Raw genomic sequence first — 26,345 nt, 5'->3', positions numbered from 1 at the left:
GTGAAAACAACTGAGGTGGGAAAGGTGGTGAGTTCTTGGGGCTACATCAAAAGGTGGATATTTGGTAGTGCAGAGAATGTAAAGTGTGCGAGAGGGCGCCGGATTTGGCTTACTGTCCAATGTTCCATATGGAACTAGAACGTGCAAACTTAGTGTCCGGTTGTTACTTTTCAGGTTGATGGCTGCAAACTTGCCAATCGGAGTCAGGCCTTTCCGTCCAGCATACATCGAGCAAGGGTGCTCATGGTTGCCTAGCGGCAGAATAAACCTCTTGTGATGGGGGACTGAATCCAGCGATCTACACAGCGACTACGCCCTCTTGACCGCACCCTCTCAACCGCACTCTCTCAAAATCCTCCCCTCTAGATCCCAATTTGGTAAGGAAAACGTGCAATGTTGTAGTACAAGTTGCTGCTCCCCTCCCTGCGACCCAGAAAGTCCATTACAACTGGTTGGTATGGCGGCCCAAACCGCCACCTGCAACTGTTAGTAAATTTTACATCCTAGAGCCAGAACATACCAACAAGGCGAGACGATTAGCCACGCGAGACACCTCGTCTAGTTAATATATACTGTCACATACTGATGAGCAAGATATCCGTGTCGTCAGCGGAGTGGGCTAACAAGCGTCTTGTATATTCTTGCAAAGGTGGAGAGCTCTCCCGGTCAACCCTCCTTTATCAACTCCGTCCTGCTGTTGAGATCCAATGAACTCCTACTATCACGTCACAGACAATTCAACCCACCGAAAATCCTGCGGCACTATGATATCAAAAATGCGGGACTCAACGAAAAAGCGGGCTGTTATTCACCGTGACGCTGATTCAAAACCAACAACTGCGGCTCAACCAAGAAGATGCGCAAGGCGCCAGTCAGCTGTTTATAAAAAGCCGGAACCAGGCTCACTTTACAACATAATTCACAGCAAGGCTCGAATCGGACTTGACGTCCGTCCACTCCTTTGGACAGATCTCCATAGCACACTACTCAGTGTTCATTTCAGTTATGAAGGACTTGCCAGCTTCCCAGCCCCCAGAATTCATAATGATGTACCATTTCGGCCACCCAAGCCAACGGATATGGCCAAAAGGTTATCCCGCGAGGTCAGCACATTTGCGGACAGAAAATCTCCGTCACCGGCAAAAACACACGCTCTGAGAGAATTGATGAGCGGCTTCTTCCCAAGCATGTCTTCTGCCATGGCTGATGAGGAACTCAAGCTACGCTTTGGGAAGAGCTCTTACCAGAAAGCTGTTATGCTTTCCATGGTATGGAACAAGGGGAGTCTGCGTTCACAATCGATTGAATTCGCCGCCGCGCGCCCCGTATCTTCTTCGCCTCGAAAATCAAAATCGAGCGAAGCCAACCTCAGTAGCGCGCCATTGCTTGCCTTCGTGGACCGGGAGTATCCTCCTCGGGCTCGGAAAACCCTGTTCCGGGTACCGCCAGGTCCTTTGGACGACAGCTACAGAAGCTCACCTGTTTTGAACCTTATTCAATTGCGTTTAAAAGGGCTTGTACCTGCTGATACCGACCAGTATGCGTATCTGGTAGTGGTTCTTATCCCCATGGCACAACAACAGCTTTATGGGAATGATGGGCGTCGGCGGTTTAAATTATCTCCACCCGCCAACGAGGCTCTATCTTCCGATTTAAGTAAGCAGTCATGTTTAACCATGAACTCCATTTACGATATCCAAGTACGTGTTGTTTGACGCGGCCGAAAACAATCTTGTTATCTATACTGGAACTATTGGTGCAGACTTCCTAGAGGGTTTTGCAAATCCGGCAAGGACTCTTCACAGAAAGCCAGGCGGAGCTTCTTCAATGCGCATCGATTACACGCGTGTGCCCATATGGCCCTTCTATGGTCTCAAGGAGCGGCTAGCCAGTGCTTTGGGATCTGAAGTGACAGGCGAACGATTTGACGGCCCCGACTATGATTTTTATGGCGAAGAGCTGTCATCCAATGAAGCGGGATTGGTACGCAGACAAACAGACTCTGAACACTGCCTTGCTGCCTTGAATTCGCAAAAGCCACTTCAGAGAAGCCCGGATCGGTCAGGTAACAAAAGAACTTGGGCTTCAACCAGAACTCTTGAAGATTTACCCTGAACCTCTGCACCCAAACAAAAACGTAGAAGAGGTAGCGGTGCCATGGGGGTATGAGATGTTCCGGGAGCAATGTTGGATTTCATATTGAGCCCATTAGTCTAACCCTAATATATAAACAAATTCACCAAACTCCACCCAACCTGACATTGTATCAGCTTATTATCCATCTAAGTAGCGCACTAGAACCAAAATCCGAGTCGCCAGCCTCTTCATCGCCAGAACAGCCTGGCAAGAGGACCAAACTTCATTTGCTAGTCCATTTTAAGAAAAGTATTTCATGTCCTTAATTCAGCGTGTGTCATAAAGGCCTGTTTCGACCCAAGCGGGTTTCTCATCAGCCTTAGCACCAGAAAACCAGAGGCGGTTCATAGTGTTCGTTTGGAATTTAAGAGTCTCCTTAAACCCGGTAATCACACCACGCTTGCGTGGGTCCTCCTCGGCCATTTGGTGCACAAGCCTGTCCATCCATTCACTCACAAGAAACCTCCTTTTCTCAGCTTCCAACGCCCAAATATTTCCAGTAACCAGAGCAATCAAGCTTGAAGAAATTCGGTTGGGAGATACCAGAGTGTTCCATCTCTTTTCGACTCGTCTTCTTTCGATAAATCATCGTTTCTTTGACCAAAACCGAGCAACACTCCCCGGGCCCGAATGGAAAGGATATCCTCGACCGAGTTTCGAAGGGTATTTCGAACTGGCTTAGGATAACGCAACCCATATCAAGAGATGCGGTCGGGAGGGTGCGGGCAGGAGGGTGCGGGCAGGAGGGTGCGGTCGAGAGATACGGTATATGCTGTTTTCCCCAAGAGATGAAGAATAGAACGTAGACACCACAACTGGCCAAACTGTTGGTAAGTATAAAATCAGCATTCTTATGCCTTAAAACCAATATTTTTGTACCTGGAGCCGCTATCCCAGTCCTCAGAAAAGCATCGTCATGTGTAAGCATATACGGGTATGTTTCCCTAACTTCTTGTGTGAAAAAACCTGAATAAACTAACAACTCAAGCATAAACAGAACACCTTTACTTGTGGCCATTCCATAATTGTTGTATCGGAATGGTGCGAAAAGTATCAAAATTCTTTGCAATCAAGCATGCGATGCAAGCCCAATATATGTTATCAAATGGATGAAGAGAGTCTGTGCTGTATGTATTAACTTTTGCTATATCGGCGGGCTTGCTAACACTGCTACAGCTAGTTGCAAACATGGATAAGCGGAAGTGATGGGAACCAAGGGTACCACGATTTCTGCTTCCCGCTTTTGGGCCATAAAATCTGAACGCTGGTTGTGACAGGTGTACCCTTACCTCTGTCTCTAAATCAAAACTTAAAAGAGCGAGCGGTATTGTGGAGGTATGACATGCCGGGAGTGAATAGAGCAATACTATTGGAACGAAAAAGAACGTTTATGTGTATGTTTTGGAATGACCTAGTACTTGAAACATCTCTATTTAAAAGTTATCTGCACCAGAAGAAGCTCCTAATCTCGACTCACCACAATCAGTTCACTCCATACCCAAAATACAAAAAGGATCGCCACGATTATGGGCCAAAGTTGAGATAACTAAGCTTGCCGAAACAAACTGAATGATAAATTTTTGACCGTTTCTAATTAACTAAAGAGGTTTTCTGCCCCACTAGCCCACTGCGTTGACGAGAATAAAACTACCTGCAAAGCACGGAGTATCTATCTATCACTCAAATGTGATGAATCAAAGACGAAACCAAGGCGCCATATTACTTTGCCAAGGAGTTTGGTGTGAGCAGGGTTCCGGGGATACCCAGCTGCCGGAGAAGATTGAATATTTTTGGGTTGCGGCGGAGACAGCGTACAGGCTAACAGACATGCCAGCGCTAGAGGTCTCTCTAAGCAGACTTCCGAGGGTACGGCCGAGAGGTTGCAGCCGCCAGCATGGCCTCACCCAGGTTCCAGGTATCCAATTATGGACCAGCATGTGCGCGTTTCTCGTCCGGGGTGCTATAAAAACTGAAATTAATACTAGCTGCCAATACGGCCGGCGATACAATTAGAGGGCTACAAATGTCTCCGCTTATGAATACCTCATTATTCCCCGACTTTTATTGGATGTGCTTTCTTAGGGAACGTAGAGAGTTTTGTGGGATACATTCCACCCTTTGGAGGAGGCGGGACGAACCCTCTCAACTCCTTCTCGACCGCAAAATCTCTTAACGTCACTCTACCGCACCCAATAGTCGCATTCTGAGACTTAGAGAGCCCTGGAAAAGGTATTCGAAAGCGGTAAGCCGGGTACTTATAGCCGCTCACAGGCGTCTGAGGGTCCTCAGATGATCGATGATTGTCCAATTACAAACAGGCATACGTTAAAGAGACTGGGCGGTGTATGGAAGCAGCTGAGGCTGGAGATGCGGTGAGCTCTTGGAGGTTGAATCGAAAGGTGGATAGTTGGCAATGAATCAAACGGAAAGTGTAAGGGAGGGCACAGCGGAGACTGTCTGCGGACTCATATGTCTGTGATGTGATATTTAAGCAGTGATCATCATTCTAATCAGGGTTTTAATCTACTAACACTGCACCAGCCCAACGCCGGGAAGCCAGTGTTCCATATCGAAAGCCTTAGCGACGCGCCTCCATCAAACGAGAAGATTGTTTCACAAAATACAATTTGCCTTCCGAGCCTTGGCCCATCTCTCAAAACCTCTCTTCCCCTACAGATCCCCATCGGGTATGTATTGCGATAGTCGCAGTGTACTAATACAGAAGGTACAAATAAAAGATGGAGTACAGATTGTTACTCAGATTATCAACAGGGCCATAAAGAAGATTGATTTGAACAAGCTTCTCTGGCGATGAAGTGTTATTTCCATTGTGCTCTTTTGGTTGCCACTCTTTGAATGTACTTCCGGCATTTGAGACACCTTGAAACACCCAGCCTTTCCCTGTGGCAAAGCAAAAACCTGCTCGCCCACGCCCAAGGGAATTAATAGAATGGCTACCAACGCGAAAAGAAGCGAGAACTACGTACCACAGGACCCCAGTGCTTTCTTGCCTCCGTGACCTTCCGCCAGGGGCACAAAACAAAGGATTTCCTACGAATACGCAGTCTGCTGTAGCCAGGGCATAACGCAAATGCCGCGCTTCACAACGCAAGGAAAACTGTTCATCATACCGGCCGCCTCCATTTCAAAACAGATGCAGCGTTCCCAGGCATTCTTCACGAGCCGGTCGCGTGCACAGGTGTCTTTGATGAGCGCGTTTTCGAGGAGCTGGCGAGTCTGGGGGACTTCCTCTCCGAATTAACCGAGATAGGTATGGTTTTGGCAAAAAACACTCGGGAGCTTAACGCGGTGCAGATATCGAGGGAGGCGGGAATGAGAAAGGAAGCAAAGAAAAAATCTTGTGAGGAGAGCGAATTACTGTATGAGTCTGCTTATTTTCTTGTTGTTTCGGTACTTTGGACTTTCCCATGCACAAGAGATGCATTGTGCGCGACATTTGCGGAACTATAGATGATAATTGTTGAGACTTGTAAAGTTTTGGTCAAGGATCTCCTTTCCGTCTTTGACACAACTGATTTACGGGTTATAAGCACTTTATAACTAGGGCTGTATGAAATAGCAGAAGAGGTGTTGTGTCATGGAGCTTCGAAAGCCGGGCTACGTTACGCACGCTCTCATGACACCGTTCAAGCAAATCAAAGCCCAAATTACCACCGAGTAATCCGGAGATGGCAGTGGGAGCTATACTTCTGGGTCGGCAGTATGCCTGTCCACACTGGGAACAACATGGTAATGGAGTAACCCTGCTGCAGACTCCGCTCTCCGCTTTCTTGGCCACCTTCTTTATGATTGTGAGTCACATCAAAGTTACACAATCTCTGCTTTGGTTCACTTCTCAAGAATCTTTCGTTGATTTCCAGCTGAGTTGTGATATGCTCGAGTGCAGGTCCATGAACGCCACATGTGTTGTATCGCCGGCCGTATTGGCAGCTAGTATTAATTTCAGTTGTTATAGCACCCCGGACGAGAAACGCGCACATGCTGGTCCATAATTGGATATCTGGAACCTGGGTGAGGCCATGCTGGCGGCTGCAACCTCTCGGCCGTACCCTCGGAAGTCTGCTTAGAGAGACCTCTAGCGCTGGCATGTCTGTTAGCCTGTACGCTGTCTCCGCCGCAACCCAAAAATATTCAATCTTCTCCGGCAGCTGGGTATCCCCGGAACCCTGCTCACACCAAACTCCTTGGCAAAGTAATATGGCGCCTTGGTTTCGTCTTTGATTCATCACATTTGAGTGATAGATAGATACTCCGTGCTTTGCAGGTAGTTTTATTCTCGTCAACGGAGTGGGCTAGTGGGGCAGAAAACCTCTTCAGTTAATTAGAAACGGTCAAAAATTTATCATTCAGTTTGTTTCGGCAAGCTTAGTTATCTCAACTTTGGCCCATAATCGTGGCGATCCTTTTTGTATTTTGGGTATGGAGTGAACTGATTGTGGTGAGTCGAGATTAGGAGCTTCTTCTGGTGCAGATAACTTTTAAATAGAGATGTTTCAAGTACTAGGTCATTCCAAAACATACACATAAACGTTCTTTTTCGTTCCAATAGTATTGCTCTATTCACTCCCGGCATGTCATACCTCCACAATACCGCTCGCTCTTTTAAGTTTTGATTTAGAGACAGAGGTAAGGGTACACCTGTCACAACCAGCGTTCAGATTTTATGGCCCAAAAGCGGGAAGCAGAAATCGTGGTACCCTTGGTTCCCATCACTTCCGCTTATCCATGTTTGCAACTAGCTGTAGCAGTGTTAGCAAGCCCGCCGATATAGCAAAAGTTAATACATACAGCACAGACTCTCTTCATCCATTTGATAACATATATTGGGCTTGCATCGCATGCTTGATTGCAAAGAATTTTGATACTTTTCGCACCATTCCGATACAACAATTATGGAATGGCCACAAGTAAAGGTGTTCTGTTTATGCTTGAGTTGTTAGTTTATTCAGGTTTTTTCACACAAGAAGTTAGGGAAACATACCCGTATATGCTTACACATGACGATGCTTTTCTGAGGACTGGGATAGCGGCTCCAGGTACAAAAATATTGGTTTTAAGGCATAAGAATGCTGATTTTATACTTACCAACAGTTTGGCCAGTTGTGGTGTCTACGTTCTATTCTTCATCTCTTGGGGAAAACAGCATATACCGTATCTCTCGACCGCACCCTCCTGACCGCACCCTCATGCCCGCACCCTCCCGACCGCACCCTCTCGACCGCATCTCTTGATATGGGTTGCGTTGTCCTAAGGCAGTTCGAAATACCCTTCGAAACTCGGTCGAGGATATCCTTTCCATTCGGGCCCGGGGAGTGTTGCTCGGTTTTGGTCAAAGAAACGATGATTTATCGACGCCTTACAAATATCTGAGACGTCTGATGCACATTCTCAGCCGCAGTATAAACCGATACGCATTATGTTCGAGCTCAGAGATTCGCCTGGCAAAGGAAAAGGTTTGTTTGTCCTAGCGACCGGCATCCAGAAGGGCGATCGCGTCATTACCGAAGCCCCTATCCTCACTGCCGATCTTGTTTGGGTCAGGCTGCCGCTAGCGGAGCTCGAGCTGCACCTCGAGGAGAAACTACAGCAGATCCCTCACTAACACCCTCGGGACCGACTAAGATGACGCCGACGACGACGACAAGCAGGGGCATCAGCGGCGGCAGGAACTCCGCCAAAAGCCACTCGAAAATGCTGTCCCGGCCGTATTCCGCAATTCCTCCCGTTTTAATCATTCGTGCGTCCCCAACTGCCATTATTCGTGGGACCGGGCCGCGCGCATGTGTTTAGTCCACGCCATTACAGACGTGCCCCGGGCGACGAGCTCACCGTTGCCTACGATTCGGGTTGTACCGTCCAGAACATGGCTAAGATGAAGTCCGCCATGGGGTTCAGATGCGCGTGCCCTCGTTGCAGCCTACCGCCGGACAAAGTGGCAGAGAGCGACAAGCGTCGGCACGAGCTGAACGTCACATTGACCAATGTGGACTTGGCGTACCGGGCGGCGGACCCGAGGGATAAGTGCAGAAAGGAGGGGGAGGGTGAGGAATATGGGCGAGAGCAGAGCAATGAACACATGCAACGGTCACCATTGTCTTTCGCCCCGGCGTCGATTATACCGCTGTGCCGCAGGATCGTTGCGCTCCAATATCTCGAGTTCGGCATCGCGCCCATAACCTACTAGCTGGGCCTGGAAATGCATTACGCCAGCAGTAGCTGCTTCCTGCATGGTGACTACGTGCGAGCTTCTGTGTTTGCGGCCCGGGCGCTGGCGGCTTTTACCGTGTGCGAGGGTGCTGAGGGCCAGAATGCGCGGGCCTATCGCGGCCTGAGGCAGGGTCTCGACAGTACCATACGATCTAAGAAGCCGCTGGCTGTGGTCGCCCGAGCAGTAGTCTATTCCACGAAAGCAAGGTGCACACTAAGCCCGAAGAGGTGCGTTTAGCTTTAAGCAGTGCCTTTCTTATGCTCGAAGGTCGGCAGTTGCGTTTTTGTACCCTGTATAGCAAGGAGCGAAGAAGTACACCCTAAGGCAGGATTAGCCCGAACCAAACATAATTCGGTGTGAGGTGAACGCAGAATATAAGGCTTTTGTTCGGTTTATATGGGCAGGCGTGCAGGTCTGTCCAGATAGAGACTGCAAAGAGCTTAGGACTGCAGCCGCAGCCAACACCAAAATTCATTCTAGTACCGGTGCATTGCGCATATCAATCACTCTGAAGACGAAAAATGTTTTTCTCCCCGCAAATATTGGGCCAGCTACGAATTCCACCGTACAGCAGACGTAGGCGATTGCAACCAAGACCCAAACCTCTATATTTGTAATGCAGGAGTAAACGATATGAAGATACAGCAAATAAAAACAATCTTGCCGAAAAATGGAAGGCATTGACCTTTCAGATCAGACAGGTAGTGTTGTTAATCTGCAACAATATCATGATCTCTGTTCTATTACATCAACTATAATGAAAAAAACATCCCTCCAGAATAGTTCACATCTCAAAAAGCTCCTAATTTTGCGCAATGTGGTCCATAAAAGCTCCTGGCCCCTTTAGCACAGATACGCTGTTGGATTACTGTGATTAAACGATAGATTTATTCTTGCACTTGGATGTATGGTATGAGCAGCCCAGCTGATCTGGAAGCAGCTGCAAGTTATATAACAGCAATACATACTGCACAGTCTCTCTTCCTCCATGTAATACTTTATATTTATCGGGCATCGTATGCTAGATTGCAACGAGTTTTTATACTTCTCGCACCATTCCGCTGCAGTTATCTGTCCGTGGCCACAGCTGTGGGTTGTCTGTTGATGATGAACTTGTTAAATAACCAGTGACTGCTCACATCAATATTCTTTTCTTTCTTCCTCCTTGAGAAAAAAACATCCATGTGTATAATGACGCATTGTAATTGTTTTTGAAGGCCTGGGCCTGCTGAGCAGTAATTTCAAGCATAGCAATTATCACTATTTAAAGCGCCCGTGTTATACTTGTCAGTAGTTTGGCCAGCTGCGGTGTGTGCGGTCTATTCTATACCCAGTATCAAGATTTTATGCTTGGCGTGGCTTGATATTTTTATTTAGCCTACCGCCTTTGGACGAGGTTTCGATGACGTTTAAACATTAACCAAATAAATTATGTTCTGCGGGGCTATTTTTCCGCTGGTTAGGCGACAATCTGGACATACTTCTTGCTCGTTACGCTTCGTAAGGCTGCAGAATAGTAGTTGCGCTGTCAGCGTCTAGCTGGTTGGAGTTCCCAAAAAAATACAAGGCTGTTTCAAATGGCCAACCAATGATCTCGGGCGGGGGAGATATAAAGACCTGCCTGTTAGGCAAGCAATTCTTGCGCTACTATGGTAGCAGGGGGTCTATCACTTGGCGGCTTTTCGCCTTTCAGCGCCGGCCTGTTTTATGGTCACATATCTCCACTTAGAATTACAGTACGTACATTCGTTATCCCCCCACCATTTTTTCTCTGCTCCCACCCATCATCTGTTCTCTGCTTCCACCCACCACCCATCACCTTAACCACGCTGACTCTATGCGTGCGCAGGAGGATAAAGATGCATATGGCGAATAAAGCTGTGGTCGAAGTTAAATCTTTAGATTGCTTGATAATCAGATTTTTTCTTGGCTGGGACAAAATCGTTGTTAGGAAGCAATGTATATCGTAATCCATGTCGAGAGGTTTGCGGGCAATTTCAGGCACAGATGCTATCATACCTTACATCCGTGTTAGCTCTTGGTCACCGCGATCAAGTTGCTGGACCAGGCATAACGTTACAAGGACCTCAATCCATTCAAGGAACATGGCATCGCTAACGATGACTTAACAGTATCTTGGCGCTATAACAATCTTAAAAGCAGAAACCTAAGTTCGACATACCAGGTGTGGGATACAATTCTACCAAAATTCCCTGATCAAAGTTTCCTCAGACAACCTGCTACCGAGACTTATATTTGACAAGATATAATTTTTTGAACCGACATTTCGAACAGGACTTTGCAGTTCCTCAAATTTGTTCCCTCACAAGGAAGAAGACTCCACTAGAGAAGCTATGGCAATCATTTCACCACCAGCCAATATTGACCATTACGAATCTAAAGACACTGCAATCGACGATGACGACGATAAGGGCGCATGGGAGAATATCAATTGCGATAGCCCTGGAAGAAAGGATGGCATACCCTTGTTCCAGCGAGTCGACTTCAAGGCCAATCTGCTTCCAGGACGATCGCTCCTCAGCTCATTTTTGGAACGCAAACCACAAAACTTTCAAACTGCGACTATCACCGACGAACAAAAAGCCACATCTCACGGAAAGGACCCGAGAGGGCATTCAGCATCGCCAGACTCGGCAGTATTTGGGAGATCTGCGGCACAACCCTTCGCCAATCCTAATCGTACGCGAACCCCGATTATGATTTCGCCCCATGAAGTTAGAAAAAATATAATTTCGACAGAACTCCCCGAGACTATACGTCTTGGGATTGTGCGGGAACGCTCTGAGGCGTTTTCAACTGCCAACGCCGTAAATAGGAGAAAATACCGTCAGTATTCGGATGTGTCGTGGAGTATAAAGGAGTGTACTGGAGATTACAATGTTAGTTGCTGGTAGTTTAACATGCGAGCATTTATATCCGCCTGTCCCATCTTCTGTACAACGCCAGTCATGATCCAAAGACTGTCTCGAGGTTGTAGTTCTTTTTCAGACTATGGTAAGGGTGGCGGGAGCGTCGTCGCAGTCGACATATGGGCCGCCGTGGAATACCAACCACCTCACGCAGGTATCTTTGGTTGTGATTTTCAAAGTGGTCGTGAAGAACAGGGCAGTGTCTATGAGACTTCCAGATTACTACCTGAACGCCACCCAAATATTCCAGGCGGTCGACCTAAGGCTTTACAGGCGCAAGAAATTACTAGCTCGTCTCCAGGAGAACTCGCACATAAACAAGGAAACAGATGGGGTCTGGGTTCCGTTCAGGGATGGTGTCTTCCTCTGCAAGGAAGTAAAGCTTTTTGAGGAAGTTAGAAACTTGTTCAAACATTCTGACCAGCCACTCCCACCAGACTGATCTGCCAACGCACCAATGACGAAGTGTACGAGGGTTGAGGGTGACCTTGTCCGTTGTCGTTTCTAAGCTCAAAACAATGTTCCGTTCACATTTCTGCAGTCCTGCCAGCCAACATCTGCCTACTGAGGCGTTTTTGTTGTGGCGGATGGGCTGAGGGTACTTTGGTTTTGTTCAAACAAAAAGCCAACAAGGACTACCCTAGTCGATTCTCATAGCTAGTTTATCACCCATCTTCACAAACTAAAAGAACCACAGATGGACGCTTCCCACTTTGATATTATAGCTTTTTTTTATTCTATCAATCCTGGCTTGATGTAGGGAAAGCCTAACCAATTCCACATCCTAAGCGCGAGCCCTCTCTCCTTGCCCTCTTTACCCGCCGGTCTGCCAGCAGATTTTGTTGTATTACGGTACTAGGTACTGGGTAGCATCTGCAGTCAGGCACTTTTTAGCCACATAATTCTTCCACTGACAACGGGGTTGAAGGATTTTGAGTTTTCGTTGAGATTATCGACCCCAGGTGTGTAACCTAAAGGGGGAGGGGCCTTTTACGGTGTTATTGATTGCAACCATGTCGATCGCGTATGAATGATGCAATTGATGTTGACGAGTAAGCTGTCAATATCCATGAGGCTGACTATGTATCGTCAGTTCGCTGGTCAGCTACACGTACCTAAACACTTACGGCCACAGGCTCACGCGTTTATGACAGCCAGCCTCTAGATCGAGTCAGTGCATTCCGCGTCTTTAACATTGCGAAGGCCTGACATCGAATCCATGCAAGCCTGCTCATCCAGTCTGACCGCTTTTACGCGTCGTGACCAGCTACAAGACTTGCAACTGGGAAACCTCCTATCGGATGGCAGGTTCCTTGGAGGTAGCATCGACGCAACGCTGTTAACCATAACCTTTGTTTCAACACGAGTATAACCAATTAGAGGGCTACAAATGTCTCCGCTTATGAATACATTATTCCCCGACTTTTATTGGATGTGCTTTCTTAGGGAACGTAAAGAGTTTTGTTGGATACATTCCACCCTTTGGAGGAGGCGGGACGAACCCTCTGCTGCCTAATTTTTGGCTTGCATCCAACGTTCCATGATGCGTTAGCAGTCCTCAAGCGGGAAGTTCTCCGATTCGATGATGAGAATGTAGAGGAGCTTGCGTTGCTCGAGTACACAGCTTGATTGCTCGTGTAACATTAACCGCAGACGCGATGCCAATAGGATTGGCTTTTAGCCGACTTATTTTTGATTGTCATTATTTAGCTTGCCTAGGCTACAACAAGGCTGGGGGAAAGACCAGCTAATATCGGCTTTACACGAGAGATATCCGATTGGTTACTTCCGTTTATCGTCACGTGACTATTGCCTAAGGAATCTAAAATCGTCTTCTCGTCTCTTACGCGACGAGCAGATTTGTCGATTGAAGCACCCTCGCTTCACTTCGCCAGCGCCGAGTTTCGCCAGCACGCTACGCACAAAGATATAAATAATGCTTCGCGTTGGGAACATACTCAGGGGTGCACGAGCAACGTATGAACTCCAGCAAGCATTGAAAGGGACCACCGTTTTCAAAGCTCGGATTGTGAACCCGATTTCCCTCGATGAGAAATGGTAGGTTGGATATTCCCAGAAAAAAGCTAAAAAAAACGTGCAATGCTGTTGATATAATTTCTGCATTAGGGCCATCGTCAAAACATGCTCAACATCAGGGGAACAACTTTCACTTCTTCGGGAATATCAGCACTATCAGATTCCCAATATTGCCGCGAGTCCTTATATCCGCCAGATGTACGAAGCAATAGGATCGTTCGAAGATCCTGGCAGCAACTCGAAAATGACGGCTGATAATCAGCCCTGCCTAGTGCTTGAATGGCTGGATCACTGTTTATGGAACATCAAGTCGGACAAATTCCGCAGCGATCCGGCACTAATTCCCAAACTCGTTGCTCGATCTGTTTTATCGGCTCTTGCTACCTTTAGACAATTAGGCAAAGTGCACACAGGTAGGTCAGGCCTGTTCAAATCTTGCAAATGAATTTCGCCAACATGTTGTCGTCCAACCAGATATCAATCCCAACAACATCCTGCTCTCAAGCACCGTCACGTCAGGAGGTCTAATCAAAATTTGTGATCTTGGAGTCAGTAAGTTTGCTATTTTTTTACCAAAACAAGATTAATGGAAACACGATGTCTGACGCATCAGGATGGGAAAGTGATGGACGAGGGATACACGAAGCACCGCCTCCAGTCTTTGCCTTGCCGTGCCCCTGAAGTCTGGAAAGGACAGGGTGTTTCTCATGCGTCCGAGGTATGGTCTGTTGGGGTCACGGTAAGTTGCGAATCTTCTTACTCTTGATATCCGAGACGGCTGCACCTTAAAAGTCATAAGCGACCATATTTGGACTTGACTTACATGTTTTAGCTGGCCCATTGGCTCTTAGGGCGAGCAATTTTCGGAGCAGATGACAAAATAATCGTGGGACATACAGAGGCGTGGTGCATCGCAAAGATCCAGCGTCTCGTAGGGCAATTCGATGTCTACACAGGTCAGGAGGAAATAGAGGAGGAGTTTGATGTGGCGGCCAACCTCTTCGACATGGAACTAGATAAGGCCCACGGTAACCTACAAGGCAAACTGATCAATGCAGATTCTCTACGTCAAGAACTAGAGAGAATCGAGAGTCCGCCCATCGCCCCGGAACTCATTGACTTCATAGAGTCTCTTCTCGTATTGGACGAAACAAAGCGACCGACGGCAGAAGAGGCGTTGCGACACCCTTTTCTAACTTAGGTTTGGACGAGGAGCTTGAAATTCTGCTTTGGGTGTATTTCCAGTACGGCATGCATAAAATCATTTACAATCTAAGCTGCAATAGAGGCAGGATTCATCCTGCGTCGATTATTCCCATTTATACAATTCGTCAACAATCTTTTCCATGGACTTCTTTTTCCTAAGGAAAAGATTGGGGTTTTTCGGGGCTGAAAAAGGAAGAGGAACAAATCAAAGCGGCGCAGAAGCAGGAATACATTGCATAGAAGAGAGGTAACCTTCATTCACTTCGCAGGTATGGGCACATTGAATTATTCAAGGAGCAAGCTCAGGGAAGCTGTCATAATAACCCTGAGGCATCATACAATCATGCCTGACCTTACGCAAGTCGAATGGTCTTCAAGACTTTTTTCCTGACCTTCAAGACGAAGATTTCAAGCATAGTTCAGGTCTCATGCTCAAATATAATCAGCTTCCTGCTGGATATATCGCTGGATATATATCACTTCACCCCACCTGGCTGAAGAAGACAACTATCCAGCGACCGGAAAACGACGCCAGCTATGGATATCAATCAACCTACCAATTTTGCGATATATTGATTGGACTTTGTCAGCTTTGTTGCGGGCGCAGCAAAGTTGACTAAGCTCGATCGCACGAACCGTTGACTTGCAACGAATTCATTAAAGCATATTGGCAGGCAAGATTAAGGAAAACACAGAAAATCCGTATTAATTTACAGCCGAAATAATCAAAGCGCCTTAAAACTATTCAAACGACCCGTTGCATTCAAGTTGATGCAATTTTTGAGCAACAGTTCTCCTTATCTGGGCATCCTTCCGCGACAGATGTTTTTTTGTAATTGAGCGTTGCATTTTAGAGCATGGACTTAGAACGGCCTACCTTCGGATGAAATGGCAGCCGCAATGTTATTTTTAACATCTTGACCACGACTGCTTCCCCGATTGTGTTTCGCATATTTAGCCTTCCGCCTTCCGTATCCAGTAAACTGTAAAATTCAGGAAGCCTGGAAGCTGGCATGCTGATAGCATTCCAAGCCCCAACCACAAAACCCGACTTCCTTTTGGTCGACGTTCCCAACATACGACTTTTGTTTTGTGCAAATGAAATGCTGAAACATAATGCTGGAAAGGGGAAGGTAATAACTGCAGGCAGGTGTGCTTTCGGATATTCAACATCGTGCGATAACAGACTTGCCTGCTGGCTCACTCTCTACCGAACAGTTTCCCGAATTAGTACTCGATTCTCTAGTTTACCGAAGGCCTGAAAACTGGTACATAGGACCAGAGTCAGGATTTTAAATACTTCAGGTTAGAAAGCAACTGGGAACACCCACCGCGTTGAACCAAGGAAGAATGAAAAAAACACTATATTAAGAATTGTCGCGAATGTCAACGCAACAAGGTACGACATGACAAGACGCCCGGGCTGCTGCACCCACTGGAGATCCCTAGACGGTGTTGGCAGCACGTGATGGTAGACGGCAAAGCTATGCCCAAGGATAAAGAAGGCTACGATTACGTCTGGGTCTTTATCTGCCGACTGACCAAACTTTTGGCCACCCTACCGGGAAAAAAGACGGACACCGCGGAGACCTTGGCTATGCGGTATTATCAAGCTGTGTACCGTTGGAAAGGCTTCCCCGACTTATGGCTTTCCGACAACGCCGGACCGTTTGTATCCGAGTTCCTAAACACTTTAAACGAGTTGACAGGAACAAAGCATAAACATGGAAGCGCCCGCCACCCTCAAAGTCAGGGCAGCGTCGAAATTACCAACGCTGAATTGGATCAGAAAATGCGCTTTTATGTAGATAAATACCAAACGAATTGGCGACGGCATATTCCCGCTTTCGACTTCGGCCACAACTCGTCCGTTCACGTCTCTATCGGCATGGCACCCATCGAAGCAGAAACAGGAGCTCGCCCTAAAGACCTGCTCTCTCTACCCCTACCCGAAGAAGACCTGGAGACCGGTCAGCAACAAAAGGCGCTGGAAATGGTCCGCCAAGCCCGGCAAGCTCAGGAACTGGCCCGCAACAATGGACTCGGAGCGAAAATAGAGCAACAGAGGCAGGCTAACAAAAAACGGCGACCGGTCGACTTTACGGTGGGAGATGCGGTTTACGTTAGCAAAAAGGGTTTTTCCACAGAACCTCCTACGACCAAGTTGGACTCACAAAATGCAGGACCATGGACGATTCTCGAGGAAAAGGGTCACAGCTTCATTCTCGACACCCCTGCCTGGTATAAAGGTAGTAAGCTGTTCCACGCCAGCCGACTGCGCAAGGCAGCAACGGACCCATTACCTGAGCAGTATCAAAAGCCGGAACCACCGGTCGAGATTAACGGAGAACCGGAGTGGGAGGTGGAGCAAGTGTTGGCCTCGCGACCATTCGGACGAAAGAAGACGTTGCAATATCAGGTATCGTGGGTCGGACTCGACCCTGATGAGACATGGTATGGGGCCCGCGACTTGAAAAATTCACCAGTACTGCTGGATACCTTTCACAGGGAGTATCCGGACGCAGCAGGACCTCCGGTAAATTTGCAACAGTGGATAAGGAGCGCAGCAGAGGATGTTTTTTGCGGTGGACGGACCCGAGGACAATGTTGCCGAACATGATGCGAAAAAGACACGAGAGCGGCGGAAGGTCCCGAGGAGACACACGTAACAAACTCAAGACTCTGGCCGCCTACGTCGATCAGGCCTTAAAGGGGGGTAATGTGAGGATCAGGCCCCAAGACCTGCCCTCAGAATCACGACTCGGCTCCACGCCGAACCAGGGATCGGACAAAGGGTCGACTAACTCCGGATTTAAGCGCGTCGTTGATTGCAATTTCTCTCTTCTCTTCCAGTTTAGAATTTTCGTTAATAGCGCCTAATACACTGAGGTTCTCCAATGTATGCCTGGCCGTGACATTTTATACGTATTTCAACTAAAGAAAACGCTATATGTGGAGAAAGAATATTCCTTGCCTTAGTATGACGGCATTTTGCGGCTAAAAACTTGGACCGTGGACAGGCGATGGCACGGTGGACCGGATAATTCCTGGTGGCAGAGGCTACAGTCATATCTGAGTAGTCTCCTGTGAGATATATCCTATTATATTGTTGGCGAAAATATACTCACAATCTAAGGAAGCAAATGATGAACTGCATTACCTCTCAAGAGATTTTGAAATCTCTCTTTTTGGTCGCACGGTGGGTTCCATCGTTGCTTTGGCTTGTGTAGGAACTGATAAAATATTATATATAATCTTCAATAGAAACGGGTTTATATTTTAAAAGCCTTAACTGTCACGGCCAGGCATACATTGGAGAACTTCAGTGCATTAGGCGCCATCAACGAAAATTCTAAACTGAAGAGAAAAGAGAATTACAATCAACGACTCGCTGGAGAGACGCGCGTAAATCCGGGACCCTTTGCAAACCCTGGGCTTAGCGTAGCTGGTAAGTGGAGTGGTAATTTCGAGGGTAGGCCTGGTGGCCTAATTCTCATAGTTACCACCCTATTCTATGCGCCTCGTAAACGTGTCGCGGGCTCTCCGTCCATCGTTTTGGTGAAAAATTGTTAACACACGCCCCCGACTTTTATAAAAAAAGTCCCATCCTGCAATGCTTTCGTAAGGGATTTTGCCGGTTGCCTCCCATTTCCCATCTTTCTCAACAAATCTTTCATCGATTCCGGAAGTGCGGATATGATAAATCCAGTATTTTCCTGCCGCCGCTGTCGCAGCACGTGTAAGTGGCGATAATTCCGGCCACATTAAATCCCCTTTGTGCATGCCATCTTGAGCGTCAACGGCATCGGCATTACGGTCGGTGTAAAAATAAACCATATTTGGGACGGCTGAAGCAATATTGGATAACGATAAAAACAAAGCGAGTTTAACAATGGACCCGTGCATTTTGTTTAATAGTTTCGTAATGTAAGGTATTGAAAAAAGTTTGTTGTAGTTGTCAATGAAATTTAAATAATGAAAGGTGTGAGAATGAGTGTAGAGTTTTATAATTCGGGGACGAAACCTGTTTTAATATTCTTATTTACTTGAGCCGCTTAAATTTATTATTATTGTTATGAAAGATTAACTTCATGCAACTTGTATTATAATTAGTCCAGGTAAATATACCGTGCGCTTATTATTTATATCCTATATCATATAAATAAATATGTAAGGCGTACAAACGAACGATTTAATACATGGGTTTGCATGATTTAATGCAGAAAATTGCACGACTAAAAATTAGCCCATGAATTTTAAAATAACGTGGATGTATAGTAGATGGGTCACTTTTTGTTCTAGCATCACCTGTCACGAAAGCGATCCCAAAAAGACGAGGCTGCAATATAGGGGCGATTTTATTCGAAAATCTAAAGCTAAGTCTAAAGAAAGAAAAAAGGCTGTGAGGGTCTTGCCCTGGTAACGCACTCTGGGTGCAAGATTGATAGGATTGAGGTTCTACAAGGGGGAAAACCATATAGGTTGCGCCTTGCGCATTGAGGAGTGCACCCTCCGCTATATACACCGCGGCTGTTACGTACCCTGCGACTTTATCCCTGCTCACGTGGCAAGGAATAAAAAACACCACATGGGCCTTATCATAAAGATTAATAAAATTAATGATGGAGCGTAAGAACTAACGCACGTTTTAAATATATAGTTTATTTTCTAATTATATAATATACTGTTGGATTATTGCTAAGCTAATAAAAGATTTAATTTATTATTTATAGAAATAATTTACTTGAATATTTTATAGTTATTTCTAGATGCTAACCTTTCCTACGTCTAATATAAGCTGCAATGCGCTTGTTACGGAGTGGCGTGCCTGGGCGACTGCCAACCGTGACTAGCTCGACCTCACGTGACAAGGCGCCAGGGTGAGTTTGTTATTTGCTCGCTTAGGCGCATGTACGCGATTGGTACTGCGTGCCTTTCTTCTTTACACTTAGCTTTTAAGAAGTTCCAGGTGTTTCAATAGATAGATCAAGGTGTCACACATTTGTATAGCGTAGTCAGCACTAGAGCCCGACAAATCTAGCAACGCGCGTGTAACCTGCACCTACATAACGCTACACACTTCAATATATAATTTCGTACCTAATAAACTTGAATGCACGTCTGGGTTGGCAGGTCAAGAACGGTTCGAGTGTGTGTCCTATGCTTTGCGGGAAAAAATAAACGAAATGCCTGACAGGATAGTAATTACTAAAGCAATACCCAGACACCACCCAAGATTTCCTCTTGTAACTCTGAAATACCCAGGGCTTCAAATAAAAAAGGAACAGAAACTGCCGCCATCGCAGCAACTAGCAGAGGAACCGCAGCAAGGAGGAACACTATGGTTTCGATTAAAACTCGCAGCACTGGCATCGTTCGCAGGATAATAGAGCCGAAAAGAAATGGGACGATAAGGTTAATTGAGCCCGTCGCGAGCCGCGAGGGCCTCCTCGTCGACGACTTCGTCCTTTGCTTCGTACCCTTCCAGTCTGTCCATGGCCCCTTGCCCTCCTTCGCTGTGATCAATGTTGACCCTCCGGCCCCCTTTTCTGGCACCACATTTACCTACATCGACTAGACTAGAACCAGATCGATCAGGTCAGGCCTACTAAATCCAGGCCCTCTTGCTCAGGTCCCGTTTGTGGTCCCTATTGGCCCGTGTAGGTCACCGATGTAGCCATAGATCGCGAAACAAAATATGACAGAAGAATCTAGGCACTTGCTCCAGATTCCTAGTCAAGCTGACAAAGTGATGTTGACTCTGGTTATCGACTAACTTGCATGCAATTTCACTGGTCGGTTATGGAAGCTGCACTTGTATCTGGATACTGAGTAACAAGCCCTGCCTGACTATTTTCTATGGGCTTCACGCTGTATGCCAGACTTCGACCGTATCTCCGTGTCTCCCTACAACCACGTTGCTAGACTGTGGCTCGGCTTCTTCTTCTCCCTGGGGCTGGGGTTTTTGTTCAAGCTCGTTTCTAGGATAGCGACGTCCGGCCAGTTCATACTCAAATCGAGGCGAGTTTGCATGTTACGACTTGCGTGCGGTGTATTCGGCATTGCACAGATGCTGGCGCCCACATGACAACATTTTCGTTCAGTCGAATGGCCACTGTGACTCCACGATGGGCACATACGGCCACTCGTCATTTTCCAGCGAAGGGGACAGAGGCTGCGTTTGATCCTGAAGACCTAGTGGCAGTGGCTGTTGTACAATGTCCGAGATGGGGCTTCTTTCGAAATGCCGCAACTCTGTGCTTGTCTCCGTCCCTGGCGATGCATTCGTCTTGTCCAGATTGGAGGAGCCATCATCGCCCATGAGCCCATGTAGCTTCCGTGAGGCGTCCATCGTTGCTGCCGCAAACAAATCGGCCTCGCGCAGGACTCCACAGGTAGCCTCTGAGGTACCCGCAGCGCTGGTTTGTATCTGAGCGTTCCCCGCCGGGATATCGCTCTCGGTTTGTAGCGAGACGCGGCGTCTCTTTTTTCGCGGCTGTCGTAGTGAAGCTTCACCTGTTGCAATGATCTCATCCTCACAGGATTGTTCTGAGGCAGCGCGACCTCTTTTTGTGTGTTTAGTGGTGGTATGGGGTGAGTTCGCCGTCTTTGCGGTAGTGGAGTTGGAGGCGGTGCATATGTTGCGTTTACCAGTCCTCGAGTCGGACTGTGCTCTGCGGGGCGAGGGAGTCGTCGCGGGGGTGTATGGGGACTGATCGAATGAGGTTTCGGGATCGGATGATGGTGTGCTCGGCGGCTGTGATAATGGCGGCGGATCATTGGCGACATTTCGGGTGGGAACTGATGGACTAGGGACAGTAGCGCCGGCCGGTATCGAAACGTCCAATTCGGGGCCAGCAGCTTTGTCTTGTGGCCCGGCCGCGGCGGTGCTGCCCTCGCCAGCGCGCTTTTGGTCTTGGAGTTCTTGGTTCTGTTTTGCAGCGCGTCGCCGGGCGCCCTCCTCCCGACCCCGCTGCATTCTGGCTCTTTTCTCGCGGTAGTACTCGTCGCGCTCCTTGCGTGCTTCTCGCACAAACCCGTCGAAAAACCTAACCATACTGTCGAACGACATTGTCTGGATCATGTTGAAAAAAGACTTGGAATGGAGTTCGGGCGTATCGTTGGTCGACATGGGCTCGCATGGGGTAATGACATCACTGATGCCCGAGTTATTGCACTGCTTGCACGTCCATATCCGATCCGAAGGAAGGCCCTTCTCGTCGAATGCCATCAAGTCCGTCACGTTGTCCCAGATTTCTTCCAGCTCAAGCACTCGCTTGGCTTTCTGCGCTGCGAGCCTGGCGTAGAAATCATCTACATTGTTCGATTCGTTCGCGCACAAGCGCACATCGAGTAGAAAGGCGTAGGGGTCTTGGATAGGGCAGTTTCGCGTGTTGAACCTTTCGTGCAAAGTCGTGAACAATGCGTCGGGCTTCAGTTGAAACTTGTGAGATGGCCAGCTCCATTTGGCATCGTAAGAATCGGTGTAGTAGTTTTTCTCTGGCAGAGTACCGTTCATGGTGGAGAATGGGGATGATGGATGAGTCCAGAGACAAGTCTAGCGCATGGTGGTAAAGTGGCGATGCGAGATGGATGCAGGGAGCTTGGGAGATGGTGGCTGGGTTGTTTGGTGGTGGTTGTGATCCACATAAAATTGGAGGCACACGCGCAGTTGAGCAAGTTCATTTCATGGCGAATATCACGTGATTGTCCTCGAGTGTTGGCGTTGCCGAATTTGGTGGGTGTGAGTCGTGACCAACCACATGCCGTTCCAAGCCAAGGAAGCCTTCTGTCCAATCGTTCAGTCTGTGATGATGAACCTTCTGAACATTGCTGCATTTGATGGGCGCTTCTGCCTGGCGGCTTTTGTAGGTCGGGTCCTACCCAGGAGGCCGCCATCAAATGGGGCAATCAACTCGAGGTTCCTATTCCTGTCACTGTTCCTCTTCCTTTTCTCCCCCCCCCCCCCTCACCTCGTAGCTCTCATTTTCCCTTCACTCTTTGTTCATATTTTGTACCTCTCCATCCAGCTCTTGCTCCATATGTATATCGCATCTCTTGAGCTATTTTTAAAGCCATTTCTTATCTCTTTTTACGTCTTTAGCTCATCGAACCTTTCAACCTTCAGTCTAGGTCTAGTTCTTCACTGTCCCTCGGCAACTCCTGCATCTTGAAACTTGTTCGACCTGCTCAAGTCGTTTTCCAATACCGCGATATGATGGATGTAAATATTAATGATGGAGCAAATGCTTCCGGCAGCACCACCGAGCCGATCCCATCAACCGAATTTGCGCGGATGTTGGAGGAGCATGGAGGCTGTCTCGCCTCACCTGAAGCACCTTCTGGCACCACCAACCCGTTCAGCTCAAGCGAGCTCATCCGACGCCAAAATGAGCAAAATGAAGATGATGCTACTGCGGCTTCACAAAGGGAGGCTGATGAGGTTGAGGCGGCCGAGGCGCCACCGAATGTCCGCATCATTTTGGGCGCCTCGCCGAGCCAACCTGTGACAGTTCAGCTTCATCCACTGGGCGACATTAAAGCCGGCGCTGAAGCCACGTCTCGGTACCGCCGGGCCGTGCTCGACGTTGCTGCAAACGCCAGTGGCACCGCGCTGCCCGGTGCATTGGCCTATCAAAAATTGTTCGTCACGCAGTCCAAGGAGAACATTGGGTTTACGATCCAAGCCACGGCCTATGTGCCCCCAACCCAGGCTCGCCAGCGCATTCCACCGAAGGATGTAGCGCAGCTGCTTCACTGCACACTTGTTTTTGACCCCGCTGCCGATCGCATAGTCCTGAGGAACCTGGATGACAAGTCGGTCACACTCAAGACGCTTGCTAGAGAAAAGATGCCAGCAGAGTTAGGGCTGGAGGGGAAGGGTCTTTCTACTCCTCGGTCTGTACAGTCCGTCGAAATCGAACCAGATGACTTTGAGCTTTTAGAGGCTGGACCTTGGGCGATTCATGCAGCTTCTGGGCAAGAAGTCCTGGAATTTTCCATCCTGGCTCGCAGCGGCATCTCAATCATACCGAACCCAACTGTGCCGAGCAACGCGAAGACAACGTTGCAAGGGACTAAGAGACAGCTCGCCTCCTCACAGGCTGGGGACCCAGGCCCATCCAAGAAAGGCAAGCTCAGGGAGCCTGACAAAGAGGATAAGGCAACCATTGTTTTTCAGCCAGTACCCGTCCAAGCTGTACGTCAACTCGATCATCCCTCGGCATCAGCGAGAGCACCGGCTTCAGTTCCAGCTGCGAGTGCTGCGGGACGGGAACTGCTGCCTTTTCGCGGCCATCCAATGCAGTACCTCCACGCAGGAGACAAAGCTAGAATTATCGGCCCCAGTGGTGAGGATTACACGGTCACCTACGACAAGCAGCTCGCGATGAGAGAGAACTGTCACGTCTTCACCGCCCAGCACTCTTCTTCTCCAGAAGACAACGGAGCAGCAGTCGTCAAGGTTATCCGCTTGCCCTCTGGCCCAGTTAAACAGGGCGAATCGGGCAAGGAAGCTCAAAAGATCTATAGTTTGGGTAAAGTATGGGTGCAGGAGGTTAGAAACCATTTAAGGCTGTCCGAACACGTACGTTATGTCCCTTTCCTTGTGTATATATGTATACAAAAATATTCAGCTCCTAACTCTCCCGCTCCATCGCGGTCCGTCCGGCTGCAGCCATCGATAGTGCGTCTGTTCGACGCCGGCTCCAGATTGTTTGCACTTTACATGGAGCATGTGAAGGCACTGAGTCTGCTTCACTACAGGAAGCCGACGGTGGCAGGCCCGTACTGCACCCTGTCTTCGGCCAACGTAGCCCAGGTCTTGTGTGATACGTCCTCTGCGCTCTCCTATATCCACAGCCACAGGATCGTGCACAACGACATCAAGCCAGATAACATTCTTTACTCTCCGGACCGCGGCGCTGTTGTCATCGACTTTGGCCTCTCGAGGGAGATCCCAGACAGCACTTCCCATACCTATCACACGGGAGGGACTTCTTGGTATCTACCACGTGAGTTCTTGGGCCGAACCCCCAGTCGCGGCGCACCAGGGGACGTTTTTTGCACTTGGGGTAGTGATGCTTTTCCTCACTGGCAAAATCCCTCTGCCGGAACTATGCAAGGCCCATCCAGTATGGTTTATCAACGAGGCGCTGCATCTTGGATCAGGCGCCAGGCTGGCCATGCAAAAGTGGCTTTCTTTTGTTGAAGATACTTCGGCGACACTGGATTCCACAGACTTATTGGAGGATATAGTCACCCAAATGGTGCAGGCGGTTCCCGCGAACCGGATAATGACGGATGAGTTGGCTGTGAAGGTTGCGGGTTTACAGCCACAATGAAATTGGGCAATGCAAGTAGGTATATTCTCTAGTAGATCTATAAACCCATAGGGTAGTGTCTAGATTGTGAAACATGTTCTGACGCTTGATCTGGTCGAAACTGGTTTAGAGGGACACTTGAATGGGCTCGTATTTTGGACTAAATTTTCACTGTATACCACTTTTGTTATAGACTAAAGTGTAGAAGAGAACTGTAAACGATCTTTTTGTTTATCTATTTCTTAGCTTCTGCCCAGTGTGCTAGATTGATTGATTTTGCATTCTGCAAGTCGTTTGTGGATTGTTGTTATCCCGGCTCTTTTGAGATCCTCATCGGCCAATGCATTATTTACTATTGTCCGAAGTGCCTCGGAGCGTGGAACCTAAATAATCCTGCTTTTTGGAGCTCAAATAGTGATTGCCATGGAGACATAGACGCAATCACAGGACCATAGGGATACTTCAGCCACTCCAGCTGTAATGATTAATCACATCAAAGAACTGAACAGTTGTCATAGAAGTACACCTCTTGCAGAACGGGGTTCCATGGCTCTGGCCTAAGTTTTCTAGGTAATCACAAAAGTCAGAGAAACTTTTATCTCGCACCCGACACCATATCTCAACAGAAACGACGTGTACAAGTTTCCTTTGCTTAAGAGGTGGTAACCTGGTAAGCTTCCTCCTCCTTTATGATTCTTTCAACATCCTCTTTCCTCCGGATCGACCAAAAGTCCCGGCAAGCAGCGACAAAGGACGCCGACTTTTCCTCGAGCAGGTCTTCTTCTATGGCCGCAAGGCAGAACCGAAGGAACTTGTACCCGCGCCCAGTTTTGACCGCCTCCGTCTCGGCGAAGTCGTCCCCCGACAAACATCACTATACGAATTGAAAAAAAAAACGATTTAAATATCAAACCTGTTACGCGACCGGCGTTAACGTTACCGGTTATTTTTGGCGCACAAATTGCGATAACGCTATTGTGACCGGTAAGGGTTCCATATATGTAAATGTTATCGTCGTAGGCGGTATTATAGTCGGGCGCGTCGTGCTTTTCGTCGAACATCAGGCGCGACGGTAGCAATTCGAGGTTGGATACGGGGGGGGGGGGGGGGATCCAGGCGACGTGGTAATCAGTAGGTTGCAGCTTTTTGGGCGGTATCGTGGTAAGCAAATTAGGGTTTAACGTGTATATTCTTTCGAATAAAGCGATAAGCTATCGTTTTGATAGGAAAACAAAAGGCAATAAGTGCTTAACTAGCTGTGAGTTCAGGATTCCGGACGCAGCGGCCCAGCGATCTTATCACCACCAAACATGTCTGATTGACCCCCAACAGCAACCATTGTAGCCACTAAACAGGCTGTCTGTCAGCTGCATGAATTTGACATAGCGGGCCCTCGCCCATTGGAAAGTGCACTTTCCCTTTTGGACAGGTTTCGTCAGCCAGCAGGGTTGAAGATGTGGTCGCAAGCCAAGTAGCCGTCAGCAC

The 26,345-nt window shown here is 48.0% G+C and overlaps 12 protein-coding genes across 12 annotated transcripts; 7 read left to right on the top strand and 5 right to left on the bottom strand.

The window, feature by feature from the left end:
* Positions 1-1,079: 1,079 nt before the first annotated feature.
* On the top strand, positions 1,080-2,115 carry PgNI_01071 (uncharacterized protein; the record flags this gene model as incomplete). Its single annotated transcript, XM_031121147.1, has 2 exons — positions 1,080-1,656; positions 1,763-2,115. 2 exons carry the CDS (start codon positions 1,080-1,082, stop codon positions 2,113-2,115), a joined length of 930 nt encoding a protein of 309 aa, XP_030987605.1.
* Positions 2,116-6,288: 4,173 nt separating this feature from the next.
* Positions 6,289-7,156, bottom strand: PgNI_01070 (uncharacterized protein; the record flags this gene model as incomplete). The annotated part of the gene is made up of 3 exons (XM_031121146.1): positions 6,289-6,323; positions 6,946-7,075; positions 7,139-7,156. 3 exons carry the CDS (start codon positions 7,154-7,156, stop codon positions 6,289-6,291), a joined length of 183 nt encoding a protein of 60 aa, XP_030987606.1.
* A 417-nt stretch (positions 7,157-7,573) lies between these two features.
* On the top strand, positions 7,574-8,341 carry PgNI_01068 (uncharacterized protein; the record flags this gene model as incomplete). The annotated part of the gene is made up of 3 exons (XM_031121144.1): positions 7,574-7,610; positions 7,780-7,894; positions 7,963-8,341. The coding sequence occupies 3 exons, from the start codon at positions 7,574-7,576 to the stop codon at positions 8,339-8,341; spliced, it is 531 nt and encodes a 176-aa protein (XP_030986248.1).
* Positions 7,622-7,913, bottom strand: PgNI_01069 (uncharacterized protein; the record flags this gene model as incomplete). Its single annotated transcript, XM_031121145.1, has 2 exons — positions 7,622-7,684; positions 7,761-7,913. The coding sequence occupies 2 exons, from the start codon at positions 7,911-7,913 to the stop codon at positions 7,622-7,624; spliced, it is 216 nt and encodes a 71-aa protein (XP_030986249.1).
* Positions 8,342-8,353: 12 nt separating the features above from the next.
* On the top strand, positions 8,354-8,688 carry PgNI_01067 (uncharacterized protein; the record flags this gene model as incomplete). The annotated part of the gene is made up of 2 exons (XM_031121143.1): positions 8,354-8,592; positions 8,664-8,688. The coding sequence occupies 2 exons, from the start codon at positions 8,354-8,356 to the stop codon at positions 8,686-8,688; spliced, it is 264 nt and encodes an 87-aa protein (XP_030986245.1).
* Positions 8,689-9,239: 551 nt separating this feature from the next.
* On the bottom strand, positions 9,240-9,463 carry PgNI_01066 (uncharacterized protein; the record flags this gene model as incomplete). Its single annotated transcript, XM_031121142.1, has 2 exons — positions 9,240-9,295; positions 9,334-9,463. Coding segments are annotated over 2 exons (186 nt in total), but the record flags the coding sequence as incomplete, so codon positions are not given.
* Positions 9,464-10,014: 551 nt separating this feature from the next.
* On the top strand, positions 10,015-11,737 carry PgNI_01065 (uncharacterized protein; the record flags this gene model as incomplete). The annotated part of the gene is made up of 4 exons (XM_031121141.1): positions 10,015-10,101; positions 10,529-10,550; positions 10,661-11,265; positions 11,375-11,737. 4 exons carry the CDS (start codon positions 10,015-10,017, stop codon positions 11,735-11,737), a joined length of 1,077 nt encoding a protein of 358 aa, XP_030986247.1.
* Positions 11,738-13,066: 1,329 nt separating this feature from the next.
* On the top strand, positions 13,067-14,533 carry PgNI_01063 (uncharacterized protein; the record flags this gene model as incomplete). The annotated part of the gene is made up of 5 exons (XM_031121139.1): positions 13,067-13,353; positions 13,423-13,745; positions 13,807-13,884; positions 13,956-14,071; positions 14,165-14,533. Exons 1-5 carry the CDS (start codon positions 13,232-13,234, stop codon positions 14,531-14,533), a joined length of 1,008 nt encoding a protein of 335 aa, XP_030986241.1. The 5' UTR covers positions 13,067-13,231.
* On the bottom strand, positions 13,916-14,128 carry PgNI_01064 (uncharacterized protein; the record flags this gene model as incomplete). The annotated part of the gene is made up of 1 exon (XM_031121140.1): positions 13,916-14,128. The coding sequence occupies one exon, from the start codon at positions 14,126-14,128 to the stop codon at positions 13,916-13,918; it is 213 nt and encodes a 70-aa protein (XP_030986246.1).
* A 1,473-nt stretch (positions 14,534-16,006) lies between the features above and the next one.
* On the top strand, positions 16,007-17,158 carry PgNI_01062 (uncharacterized protein; the record flags this gene model as incomplete). Its single annotated transcript, XM_031121138.1, has 1 exon — positions 16,007-17,158. The coding sequence occupies one exon, from the start codon at positions 16,007-16,009 to the stop codon at positions 17,156-17,158; it is 1,152 nt and encodes a 383-aa protein (XP_030986240.1).
* A 3,480-nt stretch (positions 17,159-20,638) lies between these two features.
* On the bottom strand, positions 20,639-22,057 carry PgNI_01061 (uncharacterized protein; the record flags this gene model as incomplete). The annotated part of the gene is made up of 1 exon (XM_031121137.1): positions 20,639-22,057. The coding sequence occupies one exon, from the start codon at positions 22,055-22,057 to the stop codon at positions 20,639-20,641; it is 1,419 nt and encodes a 472-aa protein (XP_030986243.1).
* Positions 22,058-22,301: 244 nt separating this feature from the next.
* On the top strand, positions 22,302-24,881 carry PgNI_01060 (uncharacterized protein; the record flags this gene model as incomplete). The annotated part of the gene is made up of 4 exons (XM_031121136.1): positions 22,302-22,406; positions 22,643-24,124; positions 24,215-24,551; positions 24,616-24,881. The coding sequence occupies 4 exons, from the start codon at positions 22,302-22,304 to the stop codon at positions 24,879-24,881; spliced, it is 2,190 nt and encodes a 729-aa protein (XP_030986242.1).
* Positions 24,882-26,345: the final 1,464 nt, after the last annotated feature.

The sequence above is a fragment of the Pyricularia grisea genome, assembly GCF_004355905.1.
Source record: "Pyricularia grisea strain NI907 chromosome Unknown Pyricularia_grisea_NI907_Scaffold_1, whole genome shotgun sequence".
Classification (NCBI taxonomy): Eukaryota; Fungi; Ascomycota; class Sordariomycetes; order Magnaporthales; family Pyriculariaceae; genus Pyricularia; species Pyricularia grisea.
The sequence above is the reverse complement of the archived record's forward strand: the minus strand, read 5'-3'. Positions and strand labels throughout refer to the sequence as shown.